Genomic DNA, 25,192 nt, shown 5'->3' on the forward strand with positions numbered 1-25,192 from the left:
GAAGAAGAAAGTCATAGCTTATGCCAGCAGGAGGCTCAGAGGGGCTGAAAAGAATGATCAGTACTACAGCAGCATGAAGCTTGAGCTCCTAGCTTTAAAATGGGCAGTGACAGAAAAGTTTCGGGGTTATCTACTGGGGTCTAAGTTCACCATAATAACCGATAACAACCCTCTGTGCCACCTGTCCACGGCTAACTTAGGAGCCATTCAGCAGAGATGGGTTGCTCAGCTGTCTGTGTTCGACTTTGACGTTAAGTATCGTCCTGGTCGTTGCAACACTGCCGCTGACGCCCTCTCGAGGAGACCAATGTTGGACGAACCAGAACCTGAAAGTGAGGATGCCGAGTATGATGGCTGTGTAGCCATATGCAACATGCTCAGGGCAGGTACGAAGCTAGGCTCGGACTTAGTTAAAGCAGGAGTGGAGTCTGCTAAAATCAGCCAGCTACAGGGTTCAGAGGCGGGTGAGACAGTTTTCCACGAGACCGTACACGACAACACCCCCACCATGCCTGGTTATTCTCTGGCAGAGCTCAAGCGGTTTCAGGCAGCAGATCCGACCATAAGTGCCTTAAGGGAGTTTTGGTGCAGGCAGAGAAAACCTACTTGGCAGGAGAAGCGGGGGCTGCCTAAGCCGGTGCAGTCTATGTTGAAGCAGTGGCCCCGGATTAGGGAAAAGGATGGGCTCCTGTACCGGGTGGTGGAGGATCCTCACCTCGGAGAGTGTTACCAGTTGCTATTACCTACCTGTCTCAAAGAACAAGTGTTGAAAAGTGTGCATGATCAAATGGGGCACCAGGGCATCGAACGGACGATGGGGCTGTTGAAGCAGAGATGTTTCTGGGGAGGGATGTATGGTGATGTGGAGCAGTGGGTTAAGGAATGTCAGAGGTGTGTGCTAACGAAAATGCCGCAGCCCAGAATTCAGGCACCCCAAACCTCCTTTTTGGCCACCCGTCCTCTCGAAGTGGTTGCCGTAGATTACACCACCCTTGAACGGGCAACAGACGGTCGAGAGAACGTCCTAGTAATAACGGACGTGTTCACCAAGTTCAGTCAGGCTTTCGCCACACGAGACCAGAAAGCGGATACCACAGCCAAAATAATCCTGAAAGACTGGTTCCTGAAGTATGGGGTGCCGGAGCGCTTACATTCGGATCAGGGCAGGAATTTCGAGAGCGCGGTGATCGCCGAATTATGCAGACTGTATGGGGTCAAAAAGACTCGAACCACACCTCACCATCCCCAGGGCAACCCGCAATGCGAAAGATTCAATAGGACCCTGCACAACCTCCTGCGCACACTTCCCCCCGAACAGAAGCGGCGGTGGCCCGAACATCTGTCAGAGCTGGTGTATGCGTACAATGTCACGCCGCACTCCACTACAGGGTATTCGCCCCATTACTTACTGTTCGGGGTCCACCCACACTTACCGATCGATGCGTTGTTGGGCCAAGAGCCAGTGAAAGACGAGAAACTGGATTGGTTGGCGACACACCAGGAGCGCCTGCAGGATGCCCATGCCCGGGCCAGGGAATACTCCGAACGGAAAGCGGCGGAGAGGGTGGTTCTACAACAAGACAAGGTGTTCTGTCCTCCTGTCGAGATTGGGCAACTGGTGTATCTCCGTTACCGGCCACCAGGAAGAAATAAGATCCAGGATGCTTGGGGGGCCACGGTGTACAAAGTGGTGGACATCCAGGGGACCACGTATACAGTAGCGCCTCTGGAAGGAGGCCCGGTGAGAAACGTGCACCGGTCCAACTTGAGGCCGTGTGTGGGGCCCCCACCTGCACCCAGGTTAAGACGCGATGTTCCGGAGGCCCGCTCTACAGATGGGTGCCAGGAGCCGGAGATCGCATATCCGGAGTTCATCTTGATGGAGGAGCTTCAGGACTCAGTGAGACGGCCAGGAACTCGAGATCCTGGAAACTGGGATCTCATGGTCGAGGAGTCGGAGAGCGAGGTTGCAGCGGGGGCGAGTGAGGACCCGCTGGGACCTGAGGAAAGGGGGAGCTCTGACGTTGCCCTAGGGGAGTGCTCGGACACTTACCTCTCCCATGGACGACAAGATGTCAGCTCACCTGTTGGAGAGCCACAGGTGAACCCAGCTCCAGTCTCAGGGAGCGGAAAAGTTGATGTGGGTCCATCCACGCCTGGTCCACGCAGGAGTAGGAGAGAAACAGCCGGGGTACACTCCAACCCATTTAACTTACCCCGGTCAGCATGTAATGCTGTGCCGCCCAGCCCAGATGCGTTGTCCCAGATGTTGGCGGGTGTGATCCTTTATACCACCAAACTTAAGGGACTGTTGGAGGAACAGGGAGTCACCGAGGACGTTGACTTGTTGCAGGGGAGAATGTAACCAAGTGGACTAATAATGAACACTTAAGCACGAACTTGGGTTATTACACTAGTGGAATGTATCATTATTCTTAAGATCTACTCCTGTAGAGTGTGATGCCATAATGGTGGCGGAGGATTATGTTAGGGACACTGCCCCTTTAAGAGCGGCGCTACATTGAGTACGTATGCACGCACGCAGCGTCAGAGACTGGACCTCGTGGGAAGGAAAAGAGGAGGAAAGCGAGCATCGTGAACGTTGTAACACTGGGTTAAAGAAAGAGTATATCAAGTCATACGATCGGTGAAACGTGCACAACGTCTGCCAGCGAACTCGCCATGAGCAGCCTGAAGAGCGGGTCGGCGTGAGTTGTGACGGTGTTCTCATATCGTTGAAAACTGTTTGTTTGTCGTGTTTCATCCATTGTAAGCACTTTGTATGTTTTTGTATCAGAGGGGAGAACGTTCTGTGTAAAGTCCTGTGAGGCCTAACAGTCAGGAGGTCAGCAGATTAAGTGAGTTTATTTCTTTTCTTTTGTATCAGAACTTCCTGAGAAGAGTTTATATTCCATTTAATCCGGGAATATGGTTGTAATGCAGTTAAAAATAGCACTTTAACATGGAATAGGTGGAGGATGTCATGTATTTACGTGCATTTTGTCCTGTTTTCTGTCTTTCTTTTTGGGTTAAGGTCGCTACTGTTGTCTGTAGCGTATGGAAATTGTTACTGTTATTTAATAGAGCCAAAAGAGATTTATTTGTCAACTACAGGGGTCAACTGTGACCGAGTTAGGACCCTCGGATAGTGGGAAAACATCTTTGGGTGAAGTTGATGATAGCTACTTTTTCATTTTATTGTCTTACCAATTCCCAATTGTTCTGACTCAAACCAGAGTTAATACTGTGCCCATTTGGTGCAGTCGGGGAATAAAATACCCACAGAAAATTAGTCTTTGTGTCCTGTCTCCTCCCTATACGACCGGGTCACACATGTGAGACTAATGTCTTTCTAACTTGTCTTCTCAAACAAAAACCACCTCCGTTTCCTTCCCTTTCACACAGAACTCAGACGGCGTTGGTAGTTTTGACGGCAGCAATTGCTTGTCATGGTTACATTTCCTGTCCACTGCAGAAACACTTTAGCTGTTTTCATGTACAGAGGTCTGTGCAAAGTCTTAATTAATATAATCCCTAAAGAAATATTACAACATCATAAACCTCCATCTTTGTTATGTTGTCGACTTCTATTCCTTCTGTTTGTTTCTGTTACATTCAGTAAATCTGTGTTTGTGTTTCTCTTGACTTCACTGTAGCTGCATGGCATGCACCAGTATACCAGTGACTGGGTGTTCACCTCAACAATAAACTGGACTGACCCACCACAGATGCTCTATACAAGAAAGACCAAACTCATCTCCACTAGATGAGAAGGCCGAGGTCTTTTGGAGTTAGGAAGTCACTGCTGAAAACATACAACACTGTGCTAGCATCAGCATGTATTACTGTGTGGTCTGCTGGGGTGGTGAATGTACAGAACAGGGCAGGAAAGAACTGAACAGAAGCTGATCAGAGGATCCAGGTCAGTCCTGGACTTTACTCTGAGCCCCACAGAGTAGGAAGTAGCACCACAGCAGCTCATTCATCCCCACAGAAAACTGTTAAAGTAGTTCAGCCTAACCACAGTTGTTATAAATACCTTGTGCTTTTGTCTGCTACCCACTGTGGTTTTCTCCATCTCAGAGCTCTGTTTGTTATTTCCCTCTGCAACACCCACACATCATTCCTCTGGTGCATCTATAGATCAGATCTGTTTATAAATAAAAACTCTCATATGGATGTATATACCCAAATTTCCCTGAGGGCTCTCCGAAGGGATTAATAAAGTATTTCTATTCTGTAGTGTCAAACCTGCCTGGAATAGATTTAAAATCTCTTTATCTCTATATTTGTCATGTTTAGTTCAGTGTTTCATTGTATTGATGCTACAGTCTGCAGATGTTCCCACATTGTGGTGGGATTGTGGTTTAGACCCCAAACCGTTGACTGAATGTGTCACTGAGCTGAAGCTAAACATTTTTGTTTCACAAAAAGAACCAAGTGAAAAGACAGCATTTACAGCCACAATGTTAAAAACTCTGACAGGTGAAGTGAAGAACATTGATCGTCTCTTCATGATACAAACTCCTGCTGGGAAACATCAGAATGCTGCAGATTAAAGCAGAAAATGTTTTGTGAAATTGTAAAGATGAACAATTCTTATTTGAGATGCCTTTGTTTTTCAGCCATGTTGCTATGGTAACCTTAAAAATGTTATCTTTAGAGTGGAAACTAGATAAAACACTAAATTAAAGAATAATTTGCTTTGTTGTGTCAAACATTATTAGGCTTCTAGGGCCTGAGAACAAACTGACAGGCCAACTTTCCAGTTCTTCACCACATACAAGGAGGTGTGAGAACAAGAATGACCTCATGCATCACTTTCAGCTCAGAGCTAGTGTGTTTATAGCAGATAAAATGTGTCAAACTGTGAAAAATGTGCTTCAGTTTTTTTGACTGAAGTATAATGCAATGTGCATTATGCGTTTTCACACTTAGTGAATGTACAACAGGATGGCCAATATTTAGTTTTTTCTGAAACATTATGTGAGGACAAGTCATCAAAGAGATGGATTGAGCAAATATGAAGATATTTTCTACTTTGCTTTATGCCTTGAACTCAGTTTATAACTGTTTATAACTTCCTTCTTGTTTTCTTGTCAGTCAGGAGTAAATACAGTATGATGTGCAGAAAGCAGCATGTTTGGCTTGAAACTTCCACTTACCCATTTTAATCCTGCAGCACAGAAAGGAAACATGAGCTCACTGTGAAAACATGCTGCAGATAATCCAGTAGAGGCATGAACTAAAATCAAATTCAAAGTCAGCTTTATTGTCAGTTTCTTCACATGTGCAAGTCATACAACAGAATTAAGATTACATTTCCCACGGTCCTGCAGTGAAGACAGGACATTTCAACACTGAAGTAACCATTAAAAAATAAAAAGTGCACAGGCACAACAAGTATCTGACATTACACAGTGATAATTAATAAAGTGTAATGATTTAGGGTATGAACTGATCCTAAGGCTGACTGTAACAATGACACTACAGGGTTCACAGTGATTTGAAAGTAGCAGCAAAGTTGTTTGTATTAGTTGTGGTACTATGTACAAGCAAAGTGAGTCTGGTGGTACGGGAACTGAGACTCTATACCTCTACCAGAGGGCAGGTAGCTGAACAGTTTGTGTGCAGGGTGGCTTGCATCACTCACATTGTGATCACTTTGTGGGTGAGGTGGGTGGTGTATATGTCCTTCAGGGAGGGAAGTGGTGCACCAATGATCCTTCCAGCTGGGTTCACTATGCGCTGCAGGGCTCTGCTGTTGTAGTCAGTGCAGCTCCTTCCCCACACAGTGATGCAGCTGGAAAAGATGATCTCAGTGGTTCCTCTGTAGAATGTGGTCATGATGGATGGTGGAGCTCTTGCCTGCTTGAGTTTGTGCAAGAAGTAGAGGCGCCGCGGGGCTTTCCTCACCAGTGATGCAGTGTTGGTAGTCCAGGAGAGGTCTTCACTGATGTTCAACCTCAGGAATTTGGAGCTGCTCACTCTCTCCACAGCAGCACCATCGATGGTCAGTGACGGGTGTAGGGGTGTTGTCTTTCTGGAAGTTGACAACAATCTCCTCGGTCTTGCTGACATTCAGCAGGAGGTTTTTGTCTCTGCACCATGTGGTCAGAAGATTGAGCTCTTTGCTGTAGTGAGTCTTGTCGCCCTTGATGATGAGACCCACCAGAGTTGTGTCGTCCACAAACTTCACCTGGTGATTTGTGCTGTAGGTTGTGTTGTAGTTGTGTGTCAGCAGGGTGAAAAGCAGGGGACTGAGCACACAGCCTTGGGGAGCCCCTGTGCTCAGTGTGATGCATCTTGAGGTGTTGTTTCCAACATGTACTGCTTGTAATCTCTGACTGAGGAAGTCCAGCAGCCAGTTGCAGAAGGAGGTCATTTATTTCAAACAGGTTCATCGAGGCATGAAATGAACCTGAGGCATTGTTTAGCTTTTATTCTCCTCACATGTGGAACAAATTTCCAAAAATCGGCAGGTTTGCTGAAACTCTCGTCAATTTTAAATCAGGGGGTTTAAAAACTTTTCTATTTGCTGCCTATTAAAAAAAAAACAACTGGAAATTCCTCACACTGGAACTTTATATCTTGCATTGTATCTCTTTAATTGTAGCTTTTTTTTCTTTTTCTTTTTATTTGATTTCTTTTAAGGTTTGTTTTTAATGCACTTGTTATTGTTTCCTGCACCCCGCTGTAATGTTTTAATGTTTTATGTATTGTAACAAACGTACCAAGCACTGACTTAAGATTAGTGTTGACGTGTCCAGGGTGTACCCCACTTCTCACCCAGTGGCAGCTGATAAACATTCCAGTTTTCTGAATTGGGTTAAGCTGGTATAGAAGATGGATGGATGGATGGATGCATAGCACAGCTACAACAAACATGCACAGAAAGAAGAAACAACAGTTATTTTCTCCAACTTGAGGTTGAGCGATTCCAGCTAGTTATACTTGGATTCACCTCAACACACGGCTTAGGCTCTGGAACCACTGTCCTTGAGAGGGGCTGGACCCTCTGCCATTCTGGAGTTGCTCCCGGTGAGAGGCGCCGAGCAGATGTGGGTATGCTTATTGCCCCCCGACTTGGCGCCTGTACGTTGAGGCTTTGCTCCAGGAGGGGCTCAGAGTAGAGCCGCTGCTCCTCCGCATCAAGAGGAGCCAGATGAGGTGGCTCGGGCATCTGGTTAGGGTGCCTGCTGGACGCCTCCCTGGTGAGGTGTTCCGGGCAGGTCCCTCCACAAAGAGGCCCCAGGGAATACCCAGGACACGCTGGACAGACTACTTGTCTCGGCTGGCCTGGGAACGCCTCGGGATCCCCCCCCGAATGAGCTGGTGAATGTGGTTGGTTAGAGGGCAGTCTGGGTTTCCCTGCTTATGCAGCTACCCCAGATACCCGACTCCGGATAAGCAGCAGACTGTCAGGGTTGCTGCCTGCACTTCCCTAATCAGGCTCATCTGCTCCAACTGGAGCCGCCCTGATTGCCAAACCATTGTCACCAGTTCCCCACTCCTTTCAAACCCTCTTCTGTTCAGGCTTCCTTGCCAGATGGTCAACTACTCTTCTCCTGTTGATATCCAGCCTTCCTCTTGTCTTGTTCTAGATTCCTGTTGCCGACCCTGATACGTACCTTGGACCCCCTGCTGCCTTATCCCCTGTTGGATCTTCTTGCCTGCTGCTTATTCGGATATGACCTCTGTTTCGGACTGGCTACTGAACCCTGCCTGCCCCAGTAAGTATCTGCCTCTCTCCTCAATGTTATGACCATTGCCTGCCGGACCCTCGGTTTTCTGTGGATTGTGGACCATCACTGTTTCCTCCTGGGATCCCCCTGATTCTGGATTCCATGTCCTCCTATACTAACAGGACTCTACTGCCTCCTCCCTGCATAACCACTACAATACTGAATCTGCATCCTTGTTGTTCAATAAACCCTGTTTTTGGTCTTGCCCTTATTCTAGTGTGTGTGGCTGATTTCGCGGATCTTCTGGAGTGAACCATTACAGCAGACAATGGATGGATGGATGGATGAATGAGTCATATCGGTTCTGACGTAACCAGTTTCAATGGTTAAGAAAAGCAAAACCAAACTGATAATCAGACAGTGGTCTCATAGGGAGCTCCCAGTGATTGTGTAAAAGTTTTTACACTTGGATCTTTAGTGAAACCCTGTTTGATCCTTTTGGACATAACAATCTCATCATAGCTTCACAGATTTTGAGGACAGTAAGATCTGACATTTTTCCTCACATACACAATATTTGAGTAAAACTTAAAAACAACACAACAATATAATAAAACTGCAGAACAGCAAATCACACAGCCAGTATAATCAGTGGTATCAGATCAAATCAGGAGAGGGTCTCTGATAAAAATCTGTTTTAAAAAGAGAATTAAAGGAGGACATTAACTACTGGCCTGTTTTTTTCAGGCAGCTCATTCCAGAGTTCAGAGGCTTTGACTGCAAAAGTGCTGTCACCTCTCGTCTTTAATCTAGTATCTGGGATAACTACTCACCAAGGAGGAAGAGACAAAGTTTAATAAAAAGAAAAGAAAAAAAACTAAGGTTTATATTTTATTTTATACTTGTGGTATCTTGGTCTCCTTTGCTGTCCTGGTTTGCTTTGCTGTTCACACTTCCATCTTCTTGCATTGAATCAACAGATACCTGATAATAGCTAACAGGTAAGTTAGCCATTATCAGGTATCTGATTATCTGTGAGGCTCCTCATTCATCCAGATCATGATATTCAACGAAGGTTGAGTCAAGTCAGCTGGACTGGGTTTAGTTTCTTGAAAACATTTCACTCTCATCCAGAAGAGCTTCTTTAGTTCTGATAGAGATTGTTGGAGATTTTATTTAAGTAGCCTGTAAAGCTACTGATGTTTTAGAGTCTACGACTGTTATCGAGAGTCAAGACTCATATGAGGTCTTGTTAAAGTAAGCGTACAATATTCTGCAGTTATATACGCCCAACCATGTTATTGTTGTAGAAATGTCCTCATTCAACACTCATGGTGACCCTGTTGATGCAGAGGTGAAGTCAGTGGATGGTGAAAATGTGGTTCCTTTTAATTGTTGCACTGTGCAAGCAGGTCTGATTATTTTTGAGGAACTCAGACACATCTTCCCCCTTTTTACTCAGAATGGTGAGGAAATAAAATAAGCAATAAGCATCAGTTCTGCAAACAGACTAAACTTGTTGGTAAGTATAGTGAGATTAGTCAGAGGTGATACATTTCCCAGTAACACAGATTAGTACTATTTGCAACAGACATATCAAAAATAAACATGCAGCCTGGTTTAAACGTACTATATCATCAACCTTATGAACCCAACCTGGCTTGTATCAGCAGAAGAATAAGGTGATAGGGGCGGTACTAGAGTATGGAAACTGTTTTCTTGACATAATTTGAGTAGCTTAATGCATATCCATCTCTGTTTGAATATCAATGCATTGTTTAGTTACCAACTATGTTCATATGCTTCTAACTGTTATGGCTAACAGAGACATAATGCACTGGATCTGAATGAAACACAATCAGGTATCGTGCTCTTGTTCATGGTGACTGGTGTCAGTCTTTACTGCTGGTTGAGACCTGGTTATTGTAAAATGCAGTTAGCATAGCTCATTAACAACTAAACTTCTAATGTACTTATATTTGTTAGCTTTGATGACGGTAAAGGTGTTGTAGCTCTGCTCTTCCTCTGAATGAGGACATTTCTATTTTTACTGGCTGTAAAATGACAGCAGAGAGCCGTAAACAAAGCACTTTTATGTTGTATAAAATATACTTATGTACTTATGTGTTAATGTTCAGGAAACAGGTACCAACAACAGGTTGTGTGTAAATCAAGACGCTCAACCTGTTGATAATACTCAAAAGAAAGTGGTTATTTCTGCCATCAGGCCAGAGGTGGGTCCAACATGCTAAGATATTTTTTTTTAAATTGTTGATGTGTTTTTGTTTGTATCATTGTTTTATTAGATTTTTGTAGCACTTTGAAATTGTTCTTGCTTTACAAATAAATTATTATTATTATTAATAAAAGGACCAACAGTAACAAAGGGTTCACAACAAGGTTCCTTTCTTCTTAAGTGTAAACACATTTAGTGTGCTGGAGATCAGTGAGCAGATAAAACGTAAAGTATGCTTGCTAATAAAAATAACCCTGCTTCCCCCAAACTGCAACACAGAAAATATCAGCAAAGCTCTTTGCATGCAGATCTTAACTGACCCTAAATTATTAGAATGAATAAAAAGCTCTAATTTCAGCTCTGTCTGCTTTCTGCTGCAGTGACATTTGACAATAAATAAATCCACTTCCTCATTTCTTACTGCCGCCCCAAAAAAAGAACTAAGCAGTTTTTTTCTTTTTACGTACTAAGATGGTACAGATAAACCTGAACAATGACTCAATGGAAAGATACAGCAACCATTAGAAGTGCATAAAGTCATTGTAGCCCTGTACACAGTTCATATAAGTTACAGGGCATAAAAGACAATTACAAGTGTAATAAAAGTATAAGTTTCAGAAAAGAGTTTGTAAATAGAGTTCATGATGGTTAAAATGGTTAAAAAGCATGCTGGTTTAAAAGCATAAATATAATATGTACAAGTTAATGAGACTATTTACAGTTAAAAGATAAATTCATATCAAAGTCTTGGGTTTATCTAAGAGAGGAGAGAAACTGTGGTAATGTGTAACCTAACCTGTTACCTGTTTAGGTCAATTTTCTGATTCCTGTTTTGCAATTGGTTGTTTATCCTCACGAGCCAATCAGAGTACCATCACCCGTTAAGGGGCGGGACTACTGGCACAGGTTAGTGTGGAGAGTAGTGGGCACGCGAGAAAAAAGAGATAAAGAAGCTGTTGAACAGAGAGCTAATCGAGAAGGCATCGTGGTGTAGGAAGCATTAAAGTTCGTTGTGAAGGTCAACTACCCGTGGTCCTGATAAGAACTTTCAGTGTGACTTGCAAGAGGAGCCGGACGTTGGTGAGAGAGAGACTGGTTTCCAGCCGATGGCCCTGCTGTTTTGTGACCCCTGCGGTTTGGCTGCGGTACCCTGTCGCACATGGCCCGTGTCCTGCCGGTTTTCTCCTTTTGGTGACAGTCATCCCCATCACCATTGGCCATAGAGAGGCCTGTATTCCCCATTTCCTTTCTGCCCTTACTGACATAACTCTGGATCCGTGAGTACATTCTTTCCAATGCACGTGCTTTTATTTTATGCTCAGTTTGAGTGAATCGGCCATTACAGTTTTAAGGCCCACCGCACACAAGCACCGAACAGGCCTGCAACGGGCTGGGTTTTATTTAAGATCAGTTAAGTTGTTTTGTACGGAAGCGTATTGCTGTCATGGAAGAAAATAAATTTTCGAGCACTATCACGTTATAACGTGATACGTATATTGTACAAACGTGTTACCTATATTGTACAAACGTGATATTATATTGTACAAACGTGATAATATATTGTACAAACGTGATACCTATATTGTACAAACGTGATAATATATTGTACGAACGTGATATTATATTGTATAAACGTGATAATTACATTGTACAAACGTGATAATTATATTGTACAAACGTGATAATTATATTGTACGAACGTGATATTATATTGTACAAACGTGATAATTATATTGTACAAACGTGATATTATATTGTACAAACGTGATAATTATATTGTACGAACGTGATAATATATTGTACAAACGTGATAATTATATTGTACAAACGTGATAATATATTGTACAAACGTGATAATTATATTGTACAAACGTGATAATTATATTGTACAAACGTGATAATTATATTGTACAAACGTGATAATGGGTCTTTGTCAGGTGACGTAGCGCCTCCGCTAGTTCCCAATGCATTGTGGTCCCGAGTGTATCCGGGAGAAAAACTCTGGTCGACTCAACGTCTTAGCTTGCTGAGCTAGGCAACACATACAAAGTCAAATGACAAAAGGGGAAATGAATATGACAACAATATTCGATGTTTCCCACCCGGAAAAGAAAACATGGACAGCAGGTTGAGGAAATAACAAAGAGGCGTCGAATAGCCTCGGTTCCAGCATTGAGATGGAAGGACATCACTTTTCCCATTGCATCCCCCTTCATGTGCTTGCTCCTGGGATTTCCATACAGGTACGTAAGGTTCTTGTTGTTGTAGTTTATAATAGTGATGCTGAATATGCTATCGTTTGCTTCTTAAAGTCACTGTCTCCCTTTTAGCTAACCTTAGTTAGCTTCCTAACTAGCCTCTCTTGTAAACAAAGAGGGAGGTCGGTAGAGATCGTTTCATAGGTGTTTTTTATTCCAAAGAAAAACATTGCTGAGTGAATTATTATAAAACTAAAGGTAAGAAGTAAGCATAATATGACACAAAGTTTTATGTATGCGATTTCCACTTGTGATTTGAGAGAGCAGATGGTAGTAAAGCAGGCCAACAATATACTGTTTGTCTATTTAGTAGTCTAAAGCTCATATATATATATATATATATATATATATATATATATATATATATTCGGTGGTGACTAGCTGTCCAAATGAAACCGATCTTGTGGTTGCAGGAAAACCAGCATATGAAGTGCACCAGCCTGATCCAGACTGGACATCATCCTTGCATCGGAGGCACCCATCAGTTCGACCCACCAACACTGTGCGCCCTGCAAGACAAGGCAGACGGGAGCAGATGCAGAAAGAGGCAGACATCAGAGAGCTACAGACGGAGAATCCATCTGACCCGAGTGAAGAGAACAGTCAGCAGCAGAGTGAGGAAGTAACAACTCACTACACACATCAATGATCTCCTCATGATTAGACTACAACAGCAGTTCTGGGAAAATATGCTTTTGTATAATTTTTTTTATTGCGATTTCAATAATAATACCAATATTGATCAATAACTCCACTGTTATACAGTATAGAAACTCACTACACACATCAACAGTCTCATCATGATCATGCTAGAAAACAGCTTCCCAAAACAGTCGATGTAGTGTGACCTAAAGGTGACCCCTGGGGCCTCATTTATCAACCATGTGTACAAAAGGTTCCAAATTTCTACATAAGGTTCCAAATTTTTGCGTAGGACTAAAATTTTTAATGTTGTCCTGAGTACAAAAAAAATCCGGATTTATCAAACGTGGGTGCACACAGCTGTAAGTACTCTCTGTTCTAAATCACCATGCCCGTACCCAAGCATGGTCATTTGCAATCAGAAAAGCCCTCATTTAACCATATATAGAGACAACACTTCGCTTTAGAAGTGAAAGAGAAATCGCTTTCGTTTCTCCTCGAAGTGGTGGAGAGAAAGAAAGAAGGAATTGCTGCCAAAGATCTCATTAAAATAAACGTGAAAAAAAGTAAATAAACGCTGCAGAGAGAAATTTGAGCACTAACTACGTCTGGATGAAGAGGAGATTCTTTGTCATTTAAGAAAAAGAAAAAAAGAAAATGCTTTGTTGCCCCATTCAAGGAATGAAATAGGATTAAGAAAAATATAAATCTTTTAAAACCCACAGCACTTTTAAAACGAGCCGTATATGCTGCTGTCAGACAGAACCAAGAAAACTTCCTCCTGAATGTTTTATTATCATGACGATCGGCTGGTTTTAGATGTTTATAGAGACTTGCACACATATTTCACCATTATTCCCAGCATCATTTCTTGCATTATAGCCGCGCTGCTGTCATATAATTCCAGACTGAAAAGCGTGTTTCAGTCCAGTGAAAAGATGCATCAGTTATTGATTATGTAACACAGCTCCGTGATGGACAGGGACCCTGTCCCAGTAGTGGGACAAAAATAATGACTGACAGATGCAGCAGAACCTGCAGAAAAGATGCTGTTTCCCTGTTCTACTGCTAGGTTTTGTGCTTACGCATGGAAAATGTGCTTATTCGTTTCTTAACGCTACGAAGATCTTAGCATGTGCTTCAATTAACACATTTTTCAATGCACAAGTACAAGTTGATAAATCCCATACTTTGCTGAGAAATGCTCGTACGCACGCTTTTAGCACAGTTCCGTGCGTACGCACTGTCGATAAATGAGGCCCCTGGTGTGTGTAATTGAGAAGCGCTTAGATGGGTACTTTAACTTGAGTAGAATCTAAGTAAAGATACTCTCACTTCGTTCGAAATTCTCAGTCCTTTTCCACCTCTGTAAATCAGAAACCGGTGTAGACAGTCTTAACAAATCAAACAAACATGTTCATTTTTGTTTTCTTTATGCTAATGTGTTCATTTCTGCCTAAAGGTTTTGCACTCCCGACGTCTGAGTGACGCACCAATGAAGCCCTGGTCTACAGCATGATACGACTACAGAGGACTGTTGAAACTGCTCTCCATGTTCCAGTGTTGATTGACTACTATGTATTTTTTGTGTTGTTGCTGTCTTTTCATTGTCACTTTCAGTGTAAAAAAAAAGGCAAACCAACCCATTTAAATTAAACTGTCATGCCTGTTTTGTTAGCACACATTTCCTATTACTGGTGCCTGATGTGCGAGATGAACATCATAGATTCATTTTATTAAGCACAATGTAGGAGCTATTTATTACAACACAGTATTAGTTAAACTTTTTGGCTAATTTAGTTTAGGTTATTTTTGTTATTTATTTTTGAGAAAATATTTTTGATTATATAGCAATATTTATTTGTTTTTTCTGTTTAATCACAGCCACAGGTAAATGAAAGTTTATAAATAGGTCACCTGGGGTGACCGGCATACACTGGGGTGGCACAAGGTTTTTACCATCATCAACATCATCATTGGATAGCGTGGCATAGCATAAAGAGGCACGTAAAATGTTTGCTTGCTTGCTGCGCAAAAAATAAACATCTTTTTAACCTGAATGGAACCTCATGGAAAATGGATTTGATTGATGCGTACGAAACCTGCCCAATAGTGCCCTTTTTGGAACTTTTGAAGTTACTTTTGCACAGAACAGCCACATTAAACATTTTAAACATGTTCAAAAACTTTTAAAACCTTGGGTTTTACAAAAAGTAAGGCAACTGAAGACAATCCTAAGTGTAAAAGGCATTCCTATGCCTTCTGAAAAGGCTTGACTGTGTGAATCACTAGTGTAACTGCTCATACTCAATTCATCATATCTTGTCTAAACAACAGTAAGGCACACATACAGTACCGAATTTATCCAGCACTGCAGCTTCTTCACCTTCACAAGGAATAATCATGTTTACAGGGATGGTTGCTATTAAGACCTTATACTCAGATTTGCATACAAAAAAGGCACCATCTCATTGGATGTTCTAAACACGGTGTTGGGGAAACAAGTGAGCTGAGTGTTGCGCAGGCAGATCCAACTGCAGGTGCATAAAGGTTATAAGAAGCATCTGAAAGGGAATGAGAATATTGTTTTAACTGGGCATGAGAGGAAGCAAGAAGTGGAATAATGCCACAAAGATAGCCAGGTAGCGCAGAGTGTTGGTGGGTTGAACTGATGTGTGCCCCAGATGCAAGGATGATGCCCAGTCTGGATCAGCCTGGTGTATTTCATACGCTGGATGTCCTGCAACCACAGATCGGATTCATTTAGACAGCTAGACACCACCGGATGCTTTTACTAGCATGCTCCCGTGACATTTCATACAAACATGTACCATGTATATGTGCATTGTACATATACATAGACACACACACACACACACACACACACACACACACACACACATATATATATATGTAAATTAGCCATTGTGTAAGGCTTCACTGAAAGCAAACAAGCGCAAAGCATACATCCGCAACCGCAATCATCTACGATCAAGTTTATAATTTCACGTTTATACAATATAATTATCACGTTTGTACAATATAATATCACGTTTGTACAATATAATTATCACGTTTGTACAATATATTATCACGTTTGTACAATATAATTATCACGTTTGTACAATATATTATCACGTTTGTACAATATAATTATCACGTTTGTACAATATATTATCACGTTTGTACAATATAATTATCACGTTCGTACAATATAATTATCACGTTCGTACAATATAATTATCACGTTTGTACAATATATTATCACGTTCGTACAATATAATTATCACGTTCGTACAATATATTATCACGTTTGTACAATATAATATCACGTTTGTACAATATAGGTAACACGTTTGTACAATATACGTATCACGTTATAACGTGATAGTGCTCGAAAATTTATTTTCTTCCATGACAGCAATACGCTTCCGTAGTTTTGTGTTAAGGAAACTAAAGGTTTATTTACTGGTGGTTTTTATTTTGAACCCTTTTTTACTATTGAGTTGTGCCACTTTGTGAGTTATCCTTATTTATTTTAAGACACCCAAATCTATATTCATTTTTGTAAATAAATTTTTTGTAAATATCTTCTTAACCAAGATACAGTTGTGGTGGTCATCATTAACGGTTATCCAGTATACGTTAACCAAATAGCATAGGAAAACAGTTATTTCCATATAACGAGCCCAGGCCCAGTCTCATTGTATTAACTACTCCAGCTTTATTTTAACTACATGGGACCTGGGTTACATCATGTTATATTGGCCTCTTGTTATTTTCCTTATAGTCTGTAGTGAGTGGATTTATCAGCAGGCCTATCTAAAAATTAGCTAATTATTAAGTTCCTGGGTTAAATTCCTAATGGATGACAATGATGATGTTGTTCACATCACCTCAATCTGCTTTACATGGGAACACGTTATACAAAATTGTACCACAGGCAGAGGCTGAAATATTGGCCTGACATGAGAAACCAGGAGCACAAGCATCACAAAAGATCAGAAATAATTGTAGAACTCAATGCAAGCAAACAGTTTTGTGACACACCAGCTCCTCATTATGTAGATCCAGTATGTCATTTTTTTATGGTCCAGGCTGGTTCCAACCGCCCAACACGCTGTAAAAACTATCATATAGTCTTTCTTCAAAAGCTTGTGCAATTTCTGCAGTTGTTCTTGTCTTCATTTTTCTGCAACTTGCCCCCCCCCCCCCCCACCCACTGATCCTCTTCTTCTCTGGTGTGTTTCTTTCAGCATGTCAGCTATGCTGCTTAGCATTGCCCGGCGATTTCCATTTCCATATCCTTAAAGATGTCGGTTAGAGCTGTGAAACCTTAAGTGTCCTTAAGTGTCCAGATCATACACACTGGGTTGTATGGCATGTGCCTGTTTCTTTTTCTCAGCAAGTCACCAAAGTTTACAGAAAGATGTCACGCTTAATCAGATTGAACCCACAAAAGATTTGAGCGTCAGGATTGGATGAATAAAATTTTAGTGTGCACAGGAAAATATCTCAAGACTGTTATATCTGGTCCTTGGCAGTAGGCTCATCTGTGGAGGTAGAAGAACTGAGTGTGTGGAATTTCCATTTCTTTTGCTTTTTTAAGTGACATGTAGACTCACATGTAGTCACATGTAGTCTTTCTTCAAATGGCCTTGAAGATGTCGGCTAGAGCTGTGAAACCTCAACAAGTGTCCAGATTGGTTCAGAATCCATATCCAATCCGTAAAATAATCAGAAGGTCAAAGTCCAAGAGAGCCGCACAAAAAATAGAGCAAAACGTTACCAGACTGAAGCAGGTAGGTACAAAAAAACACCAGGAAGTTAGAAAAACAGTCAACAGACAGATGAAGGGCTGTAAACTTACAGGAGTAAACACTGACTATCTGGCAGTAGGCAGCAAAGACTCCTGCTTATCTAGGGAGCAACACAGGTGGAAAGTATTAGCAATTAGGGTAAAGCAATCAGAGTCAGAGGTAAGATGCCTTCAGAGGCAGCTGGGAAATCCCATCTTCAACATAAAACTGTAACAGAAAGATGTCTCATTAGCAAAGACCTTGATGAGCAGTTTGATTAATCTGAATCAGGTGTGCTGGAGTTGGAAACCTCCAAAACATGCAGGGCAGGTGTCCCCATAGACCAGGATGGAAAAAGACTGAATTAAATAAGATGGAATTCAAGAAAATTATCATGATAAAATAAAGATGAATGTGAAGTTGAACTTCAGCACACAAATGCATGAATGATAAACCAACAGTTTATTTAAATTTCCAAGTAACTGATGAAACTTACAAGCTGTCTCCATCCTCTCTGTGATGTTATTTATGCTAACATGGTTGTTGCCACTGCAGACAACAGTTCTGTTCTCAGTGAAAATGGTGATGTTGAAATTGTGGAATGACTTCTGAGGTGGTCTGCAGCCGTCTTCATCACAGACGGACCACAGCAAGTTGTCCTGGATGGAGCAGTTTACTGTGATGCTGCAGGATCTCTCAGTCAGGTTGGAGTGGTGCTCTGACGTCATCGTCATCACTGGTCTGGGAACCATGTCTGCAACAGCCAAACAATCAGATACAATCATGATATAATGGTGCCCTCCTCTGGCTGCCAGCTGTAAAAACAAGACAGTCATCAAACGTTCAGATGTGTGTTTTATGTTTTATTTAAGATGTGTGAGGAAATGAGAATTGACTACTTTTAAAGTTGCAATGTAAAAAAATCATCCTTTTGTAATGTCTTGTAAAGACAGCAAAGATTTATTAGCACTTTCTACCAGGTCAATACTCAGTACAGACATATAAATAGAGAAGATCAATGTATAGTACAGGCTAAATACAAAGTACTGCAAAAGGACCTACCTTGGAAGAAGACTTGATATGTCTCAGATACTGAATTATAATCACTTTATAGATACTGGTGTCGTTGTCAGTCAACATTTTTATACAAAGGGAAAAAATTTTTGCGACCAGGCCGTGTTTTCTCTTTATAGCTGGAATTGATGCCTCTCTCAGTATAAATAACTTTAACAGAGAATTCCCATTTACCACCAAAATATGGAGGAGATTTACTGACATTCAGACACAAAGTTGTTTCTGAGAACATAATATGTTGCTTTTGGATGTTCTGCCATAGTTCCTAAAGAAAGGAAAAAGAAAACATTCAAGATCATTTTTAAATACACAGTCACAGCCTTTCAAAACAAAGAACACAGAGCAAACATACGGAAATAGGTGATAGAGGGAAAGTGAAGAAAGAGCTCATTTTTAAATTTATTTTACATTAATTTAGTGGCATTGTTGTAAGCAAATGTCTGAAAAGCTAAAGTGAATGCTTGTTAAAAAAAAACATTAAAATAATCACTTTTTGTCTGTTTATTTTCTCGTTATTTAGAGAGTTGAGCAGGATAGGAAACATATTCTCTAGGATTTTACTTAATTTTTTAATTTAGTTAATGGTCAAAAATGAATAAATTTACAGATTTAATTTTTCATAAAATAACTCATGTGAAAAATATTCATCACTACAATGGTGTTACAGTAACTTTTGTATTTTGTAATGAAAATTAAATTAAAGCACATTAACTAGTTCAGACATCCTATATGCAAAAATGAAATAATGTCGTAATTGATCTTATCTGTAAAAGTCCAGCAGCTCAGAAAAGAAACATTTTTTGGACGCTCATCGTTATAATCTTAACAAGTGTGGAATAGGAACGCATGGCGTGTTAAATAGTGCAGCAAACCATGAATCTACCCAGAACAACACCACCAGGTGCCAAACTCAGGAAACGAAAGAGAAAAGAAAAAAATAGAAAAGAGTTCCAGCATTAGAGAACCAATAAATAATTTATCTAAATGCAGTCGACAATCTAGTGTTGCTTCTGTCAACCATGATGCCTAACGTCCCACAAAATGTGAGATAGCAGTAAGTTATTTTGTGTTAATGCATGCCATAGGGAAGTAGGGCTGGTTTGTGTATCTTTGAGATCTCACGCTGCAATTATGAAGTAATAAAGTAACTGGCTAAAATTCTGTTTGACACACACACATGATGTTTTCCATGAACTATGTATTTTGTTTTTTACCTTGACTTTATTGTGGATTTGTTATTTTACTATTTCAGGGGAAAAAACTAATATTTTTATTACAATTTCGAATGTGAATCTGTTCAATTATTGTTCAGAATGTTTTCATCTTTTGTATAAAACTGTACCAATGTTATTTTCACAATCATTCAGAGTCACTGTGTTCATATTGTTGGTGCAGTTTTATTTGGAATTCTAGTGTTTTGAAATGGCGAGTTTGTCAGATTGTGTTTTATGTAGAGAACCTGTTTAGTGTTTATAAAAATGTGTCATTTTGAATTGTGTTGTTGTGTTATTGTTATTTATTGTTCACATGTGTTCAATAAATGTTCATTAAAATGTTCAAATGTTTAATAAAAACATTAAAATATCCATTCAGTTTTGTTCACTCACCAGTAGGTGGCAATATTGAGACAAATGTTGGTAATTGCGTCATTCAACTGTAGAAGAGAATCAACTGATGTTACAAGCTGTTTGCAAACACTGCAGCTGCAACATTACAATGTTTGACAAAATGAATATTGTTATAAATGCATAAACTTTTAATTTAAACAGATGCCATAAATGATAATGATTTCTTTTCAGACATGAGATGCAGAATTGGAGAACTGCTGGTGTGAAACGGTAGGTTGAAGTGCAGTTTAGTCCGTTATTTACCTGATAATAGCAGTAATCTTTTATAATAGATTTAAGCCAAATGTATTAAGCAACAGGATAACAGCACATAAATAGTTAATAATAAACTGCAACCTGTAAGTTGATGATAACATGATGATGAGCTTCTGCAGCTGATGCGACGTCATAATCAGTGACAAAACCTCCTTTATCCATTTTACATCAGCAAGAAACCTTCTAACTCCATGTAAGCTTGATTTGGGTAAAATATTAATAAAGTAATGACACAATCAAATATATGACGATAATGTAAAACACAATACCAAGTTTGATGGTATTATGTCCAATTATTACAAAACCACACAGTTTTAATCATTTCTTGAAAAATAACAGTTTTGGACACAGGAGGTTTGAGCCCGACAGCAGCGATATGATGATCGTAAGGAACAGCATGTTTGATGACACAAATATTGAGATATTTGTCAGGAAGAAGACATTTTTATTGTTCCATAGTTTTGTGAAGAGATGAAGTGAATGAAGTAAAACCTACAGTCATGAATTCCATGTTGCTTTGTAGTGATGGAAGAGAGAGTAGTTTATTTAAAGAATGGGTTTATATTTAATATGGTGAAGAATAGAATGGATTCTTTTTTATTTATTTTGCACTATATGAGAGACAAACTGAAATATTGTCCATGTTTTTGATTGACTGATTAATTTTTATTTCAAACAAAAAATAACACAAATTATTCAGAGTAAATAAAAAAGTAATAGTTGCTATAGAGTCTGAAAAGGAGCAGGATGAAGTTTAAAAACTTATTTATTCCTGCCCCCCTTTTATAATCATAATTTTATTTCAATTTTTTTTTGGAAAAAATAGATAAAGAATGAATATAAACATGTATATGGGGGTATTTTCTTTAATCAAGAGCATACTTGTTTGCTTTGACAGCAATCAATGACTGTTCATTCATTACAAGAGTTCTCTGCAACCCTTAAATATACAACTCCACATATACTCCACAAACAATGTCCAAACAATCTGATTTGTGTTCACCAACCATCACATACTGTTGCCTTTTAGTGAAATAGCTCTGAATCCATTTCAGCACAACCCCTCGTATCCCATACCGCTCCAATTTATTAATGAAAATACCATGGACAAAATAACCTGCTGCTAATAGTTTCTGATCTACACAGTTAGTAATTTCCTCTATTAGAATGGATTATTTTTTATTTATTTCCCACTATATGAGAAATAAACTGAAATATTGTCCATATTTTTGATTGATTTTTTTTTCGAACAAAAAAATAACACAAATTTATCAGAGTCAATAAAAAAGTAACAGTTGCTATAGAGTCTGAAAAGGAGCAGGATGAAGTTTGTTCTGCTCCAACTCAGAAGTTTCCCCTCTATTTTCTGTCATCTCCTCCACCACCACCCGAGCATATGACCGGGGTTTTATGATCAGCCCAGTAACAATTATATAATTTATTCTAGTTTACTGTTCAAGATCAGCGACACGGTTCTCCAAGGCTTGAATTTTATTATCCTTCTCAGCATTCTGCAATTGCAGGTCCTTGACTTCTTCCACCAAACTCAGTTTTTTTATGCTGTAGTTTGACAGTAGTAACTTCTTCCACCAAGAAGTCAAGTGTCCTCAATTTCATCAGGGGACAGAGTCTTTTTGGGCCTCGTCATATAAATTTGCAATCACCTACAACTGACAAAAACATCAGGTGTTAGCTGTTAGCTAGTGACTAATTAGCTCACCAGTAGGTTACCTGCTCCGCTGTCGTTTATTCCGAATCCAGAATCCCAAATCCAAAAACTTTTCCAGGCAGACATCAAGCCAGTGATGATTGCACCAACCCAAATTCCTAAATCCAAAATCCGTAGTTGATCAATTCAGAAAAAGGGTAAGAAAACTGCCATCACATCAGAAAACTGACATAGACAACAAACAGGAAGTAACTGGAAGACCGAACCACGTTTATGACATGTAATAAAATGTTGTAAACAATGTGTGTAAAACATGTAAAAAAGTAAAACAGAGACAAAAAACAGGGAAAACATAACATCATAACATACTCTGTACAGTGATGTTGACTGTGTTGCTGAACTCTCCTGATCCAGACTCACACCAGTAAACTCCACTGTGGTTCATGTTCATGTTACATGAGGATCCAGTCATTCTCCCCCAGGAGGAGCAGCGTGACAGATGATGTGTTTCTGTAAAGCTCATCACTCTCCACTCAGCAGAGTTTCCTCCACAGTTCAGTGAAACAGAAGCAGATGTGAAGTGTTGAACTCTGTCAGGACTCACTGTTGGAGACGCTGCTGGATGAACATCTGAAAAACAAACATGTAATGAGATTTCTATAAAACACATTAAAATATAAAAAATACCTTGAAACAAATTTTCCTTTGGTTTAAATTTTATTTAGTCGTGAAGATCGGAGCTCACATTTAAACAAACTGATCAAAATGAGATTTTATGATTTCAAAATTTTAAGTACGTTTTAAATATTAAACTGTTTAAAGCTTAACAATCATCTTTTAAAGATACAAGTACATATTTTAAGTTGAAATATTTCATTGCTTCACCTGATTAGGGTTTATTCTTATTCATCTGTAGCTTCTGTATTTGTTGAAGTTGTGCACAGATGACGTTGCCCCCCCCCCCTCCTGCTGCAACCACATATAGGGGGAATACATCATACTTAAATTGGTGGAATATAGACTTAGTTCTAGAGTGAAAAGATAGAAGAATCAAAGTGAAACCATAATGTCTGCTCATTAATACAACAGGAAAAAATTACATGCAGACTAGACAAACTTTACTTCACTGTAATCACTGTAATCTACTGGGTCTCCTCTTCCAGCTCTACACACACATCCTGCTGTGTGTGTCTCCATGAATGATGTAGGAATCATGTTCAGTCCCAGCAGTGCTACCAGGCAGCAGATCATAACTGTACCTGTTGTTTAACAGATCAGGAACAGCTTTATACCAGTAGAACCTCCATCCTGCAGACGGAGGTTTAATCTCACATCTCAGAGTTACTGAGGATCCAGGACTCAGCCATGATGGAGACACAGAGAGGACAGGTGCTGTTGGTGAGATTGGAGAGAAACTGTTTTCAGACGGATCATCAGGTCTTTCTATCCTCTATGTTCATGGTTTACTGTTCAGGATATACCTGCTGCTGATTTCATCAATAGAGATTTTATCTGAATGGAAAGCTGTCGTGTTAATTTAGTCTAAAAATTTAACACAATTTCTCCCAAATATCTTAAAATATATTTAAATCTACCTTTCAAAATCTCCAGTTATTGCACCATGAACACACACAAATTTAATGTTTCTTTCGACTAATCAATGATGTATTTTAAATAAAGTTTTTAAATAAAGTTACAGTGATAACACATTTTTTCCATCTTAGTTGTTACAGAATTCTTCTAGTTTTTTCAAGTTTCCATAAGTTTAATATGTGTTCACTGAGTCATGAGAGATTTCTGTTTAGTTTCATGTCAGGTGGGCACTGCCAAAGATTGACAACTTTATGTGGAAGCTTGGTTTGTTCTGTACTTCATCAACCCTGAGCTGAGAGAGAGCGAGAGAGAGAGAGAGAGAGATGCCTACATCAGATCTCTGTGGTCCAGTCCAAAGGCTTCAATATGTCATGGGACCCAAAAGAGCTCAGTCCAGCAGGGGGCGCACCACCTCTAGCAGAGAACTGATGCAATGCAAAGAACCCCACAAGCCAACAGGGCCCAAAGTTGGACTCTCACCTGAGGAGAATTCATATTACTTGTCATTATTATTAATATGTTCAGAAAGAAGTGTAGAATATGCAAATAAAATCAGCTGCAATGATCAGCTGTGTTTTTATAAATAAAAATGTTTGCCTAATATCTTCACTGCAGTTATTTCACAGCTAGACGTGTGAAACTGTGGAAGATGTGTAATGACACATTGATGTATGTTTTAAATATTTCATAGAAACAACTTTTTAAGGATATACTTACTTATGAAATCAGTAACAAGCTTTAATATATTATTGAGACAATCAAGGACCAAAAGACTTAAAATGTGTGAAATGCTCTAACATAAAAACTGCTTGGTTAGAAGAAATATTTTAAAATATGTAATCTTACTTAGATTTCTGTTTAAGATGCACAGGAGGTGAATGTTTATTTCTTTTATCTGAAACATCATGTGGAGGATAGAAGTTGAAGAAGAGGAGTTGAACTTGTTAAATATATTTTCCACTTTACATCTAGAAGTTATTTTGTGACCTTTTTCTCTTTACCATCAGTCAGGAGTAAATACAGCATGATGGCCAGAAAGTACTTTGACTTAAAGTTTTCAGCTTCTCCATTTTCATAAGAAAGAAACCAGATCACTGCTTTTAGGGAAGTTATGGTCCAGTTAAACCTGTAGCTGGAGGGAGAGTTACAGAACAAAACCCTGGAAGACTAACTGGAAATGTTTCTGTTCTCACTCTGTATGCAACAGTCAGGTGTTAAGGGAGCTCTGTGCCCCCAAAACCAGACCTCTGGACCTGCCATTGAGTCAAGATATATTATCATGGTTACAATGACACACAACAGACTGTAGATACAAAAGAGGAAGAAACTCAGTGATGAAGCTGATGATAAAAG

The 25,192-nt window shown here is 40.0% G+C and overlaps 2 protein-coding genes across 3 annotated transcripts in view; one reads left to right on the forward strand and one right to left on the reverse strand.

Annotated features, from left to right (window-relative positions):
• Nucleotides 1-25,192, reverse strand: part of LOC121639980 (titin-like) — a 618,411-nt gene that overhangs the window by 51,126 nt on the left and 542,093 nt on the right. The gene's annotated exons all lie outside the window — the stretch shown is intronic.
• On the forward strand, nt 296-3,130 carry LOC121640000. Of its 2 annotated transcripts, XM_041985648.1 has the most exons (3): nt 296-2,708; nt 2,798-2,858; nt 3,035-3,130. In XM_041985648.1, exon 1 carries the CDS (start codon nt 308-310, stop codon nt 2,363-2,365), a length of 2,058 nt encoding a protein of 685 aa, XP_041841582.1. In that variant the 5' UTR covers nt 296-307; the 3' UTR covers nt 2,366-2,708; nt 2,798-2,858; nt 3,035-3,130. The 2 variants fall into 2 exon arrangements, with proteins under 2 accessions (XP_041841582.1, XP_041841581.1); XM_041985647.1 differs by having other exon boundaries at nt 2,798-3,130.

The sequence above is a fragment of the Melanotaenia boesemani genome, chromosome 5 (genome assembly GCF_017639745.1).
Source record: "Melanotaenia boesemani isolate fMelBoe1 chromosome 5, fMelBoe1.pri, whole genome shotgun sequence".
Lineage (NCBI taxonomy): Eukaryota > Metazoa > Chordata > Actinopteri > Atheriniformes > Melanotaeniidae > Melanotaenia > Melanotaenia boesemani.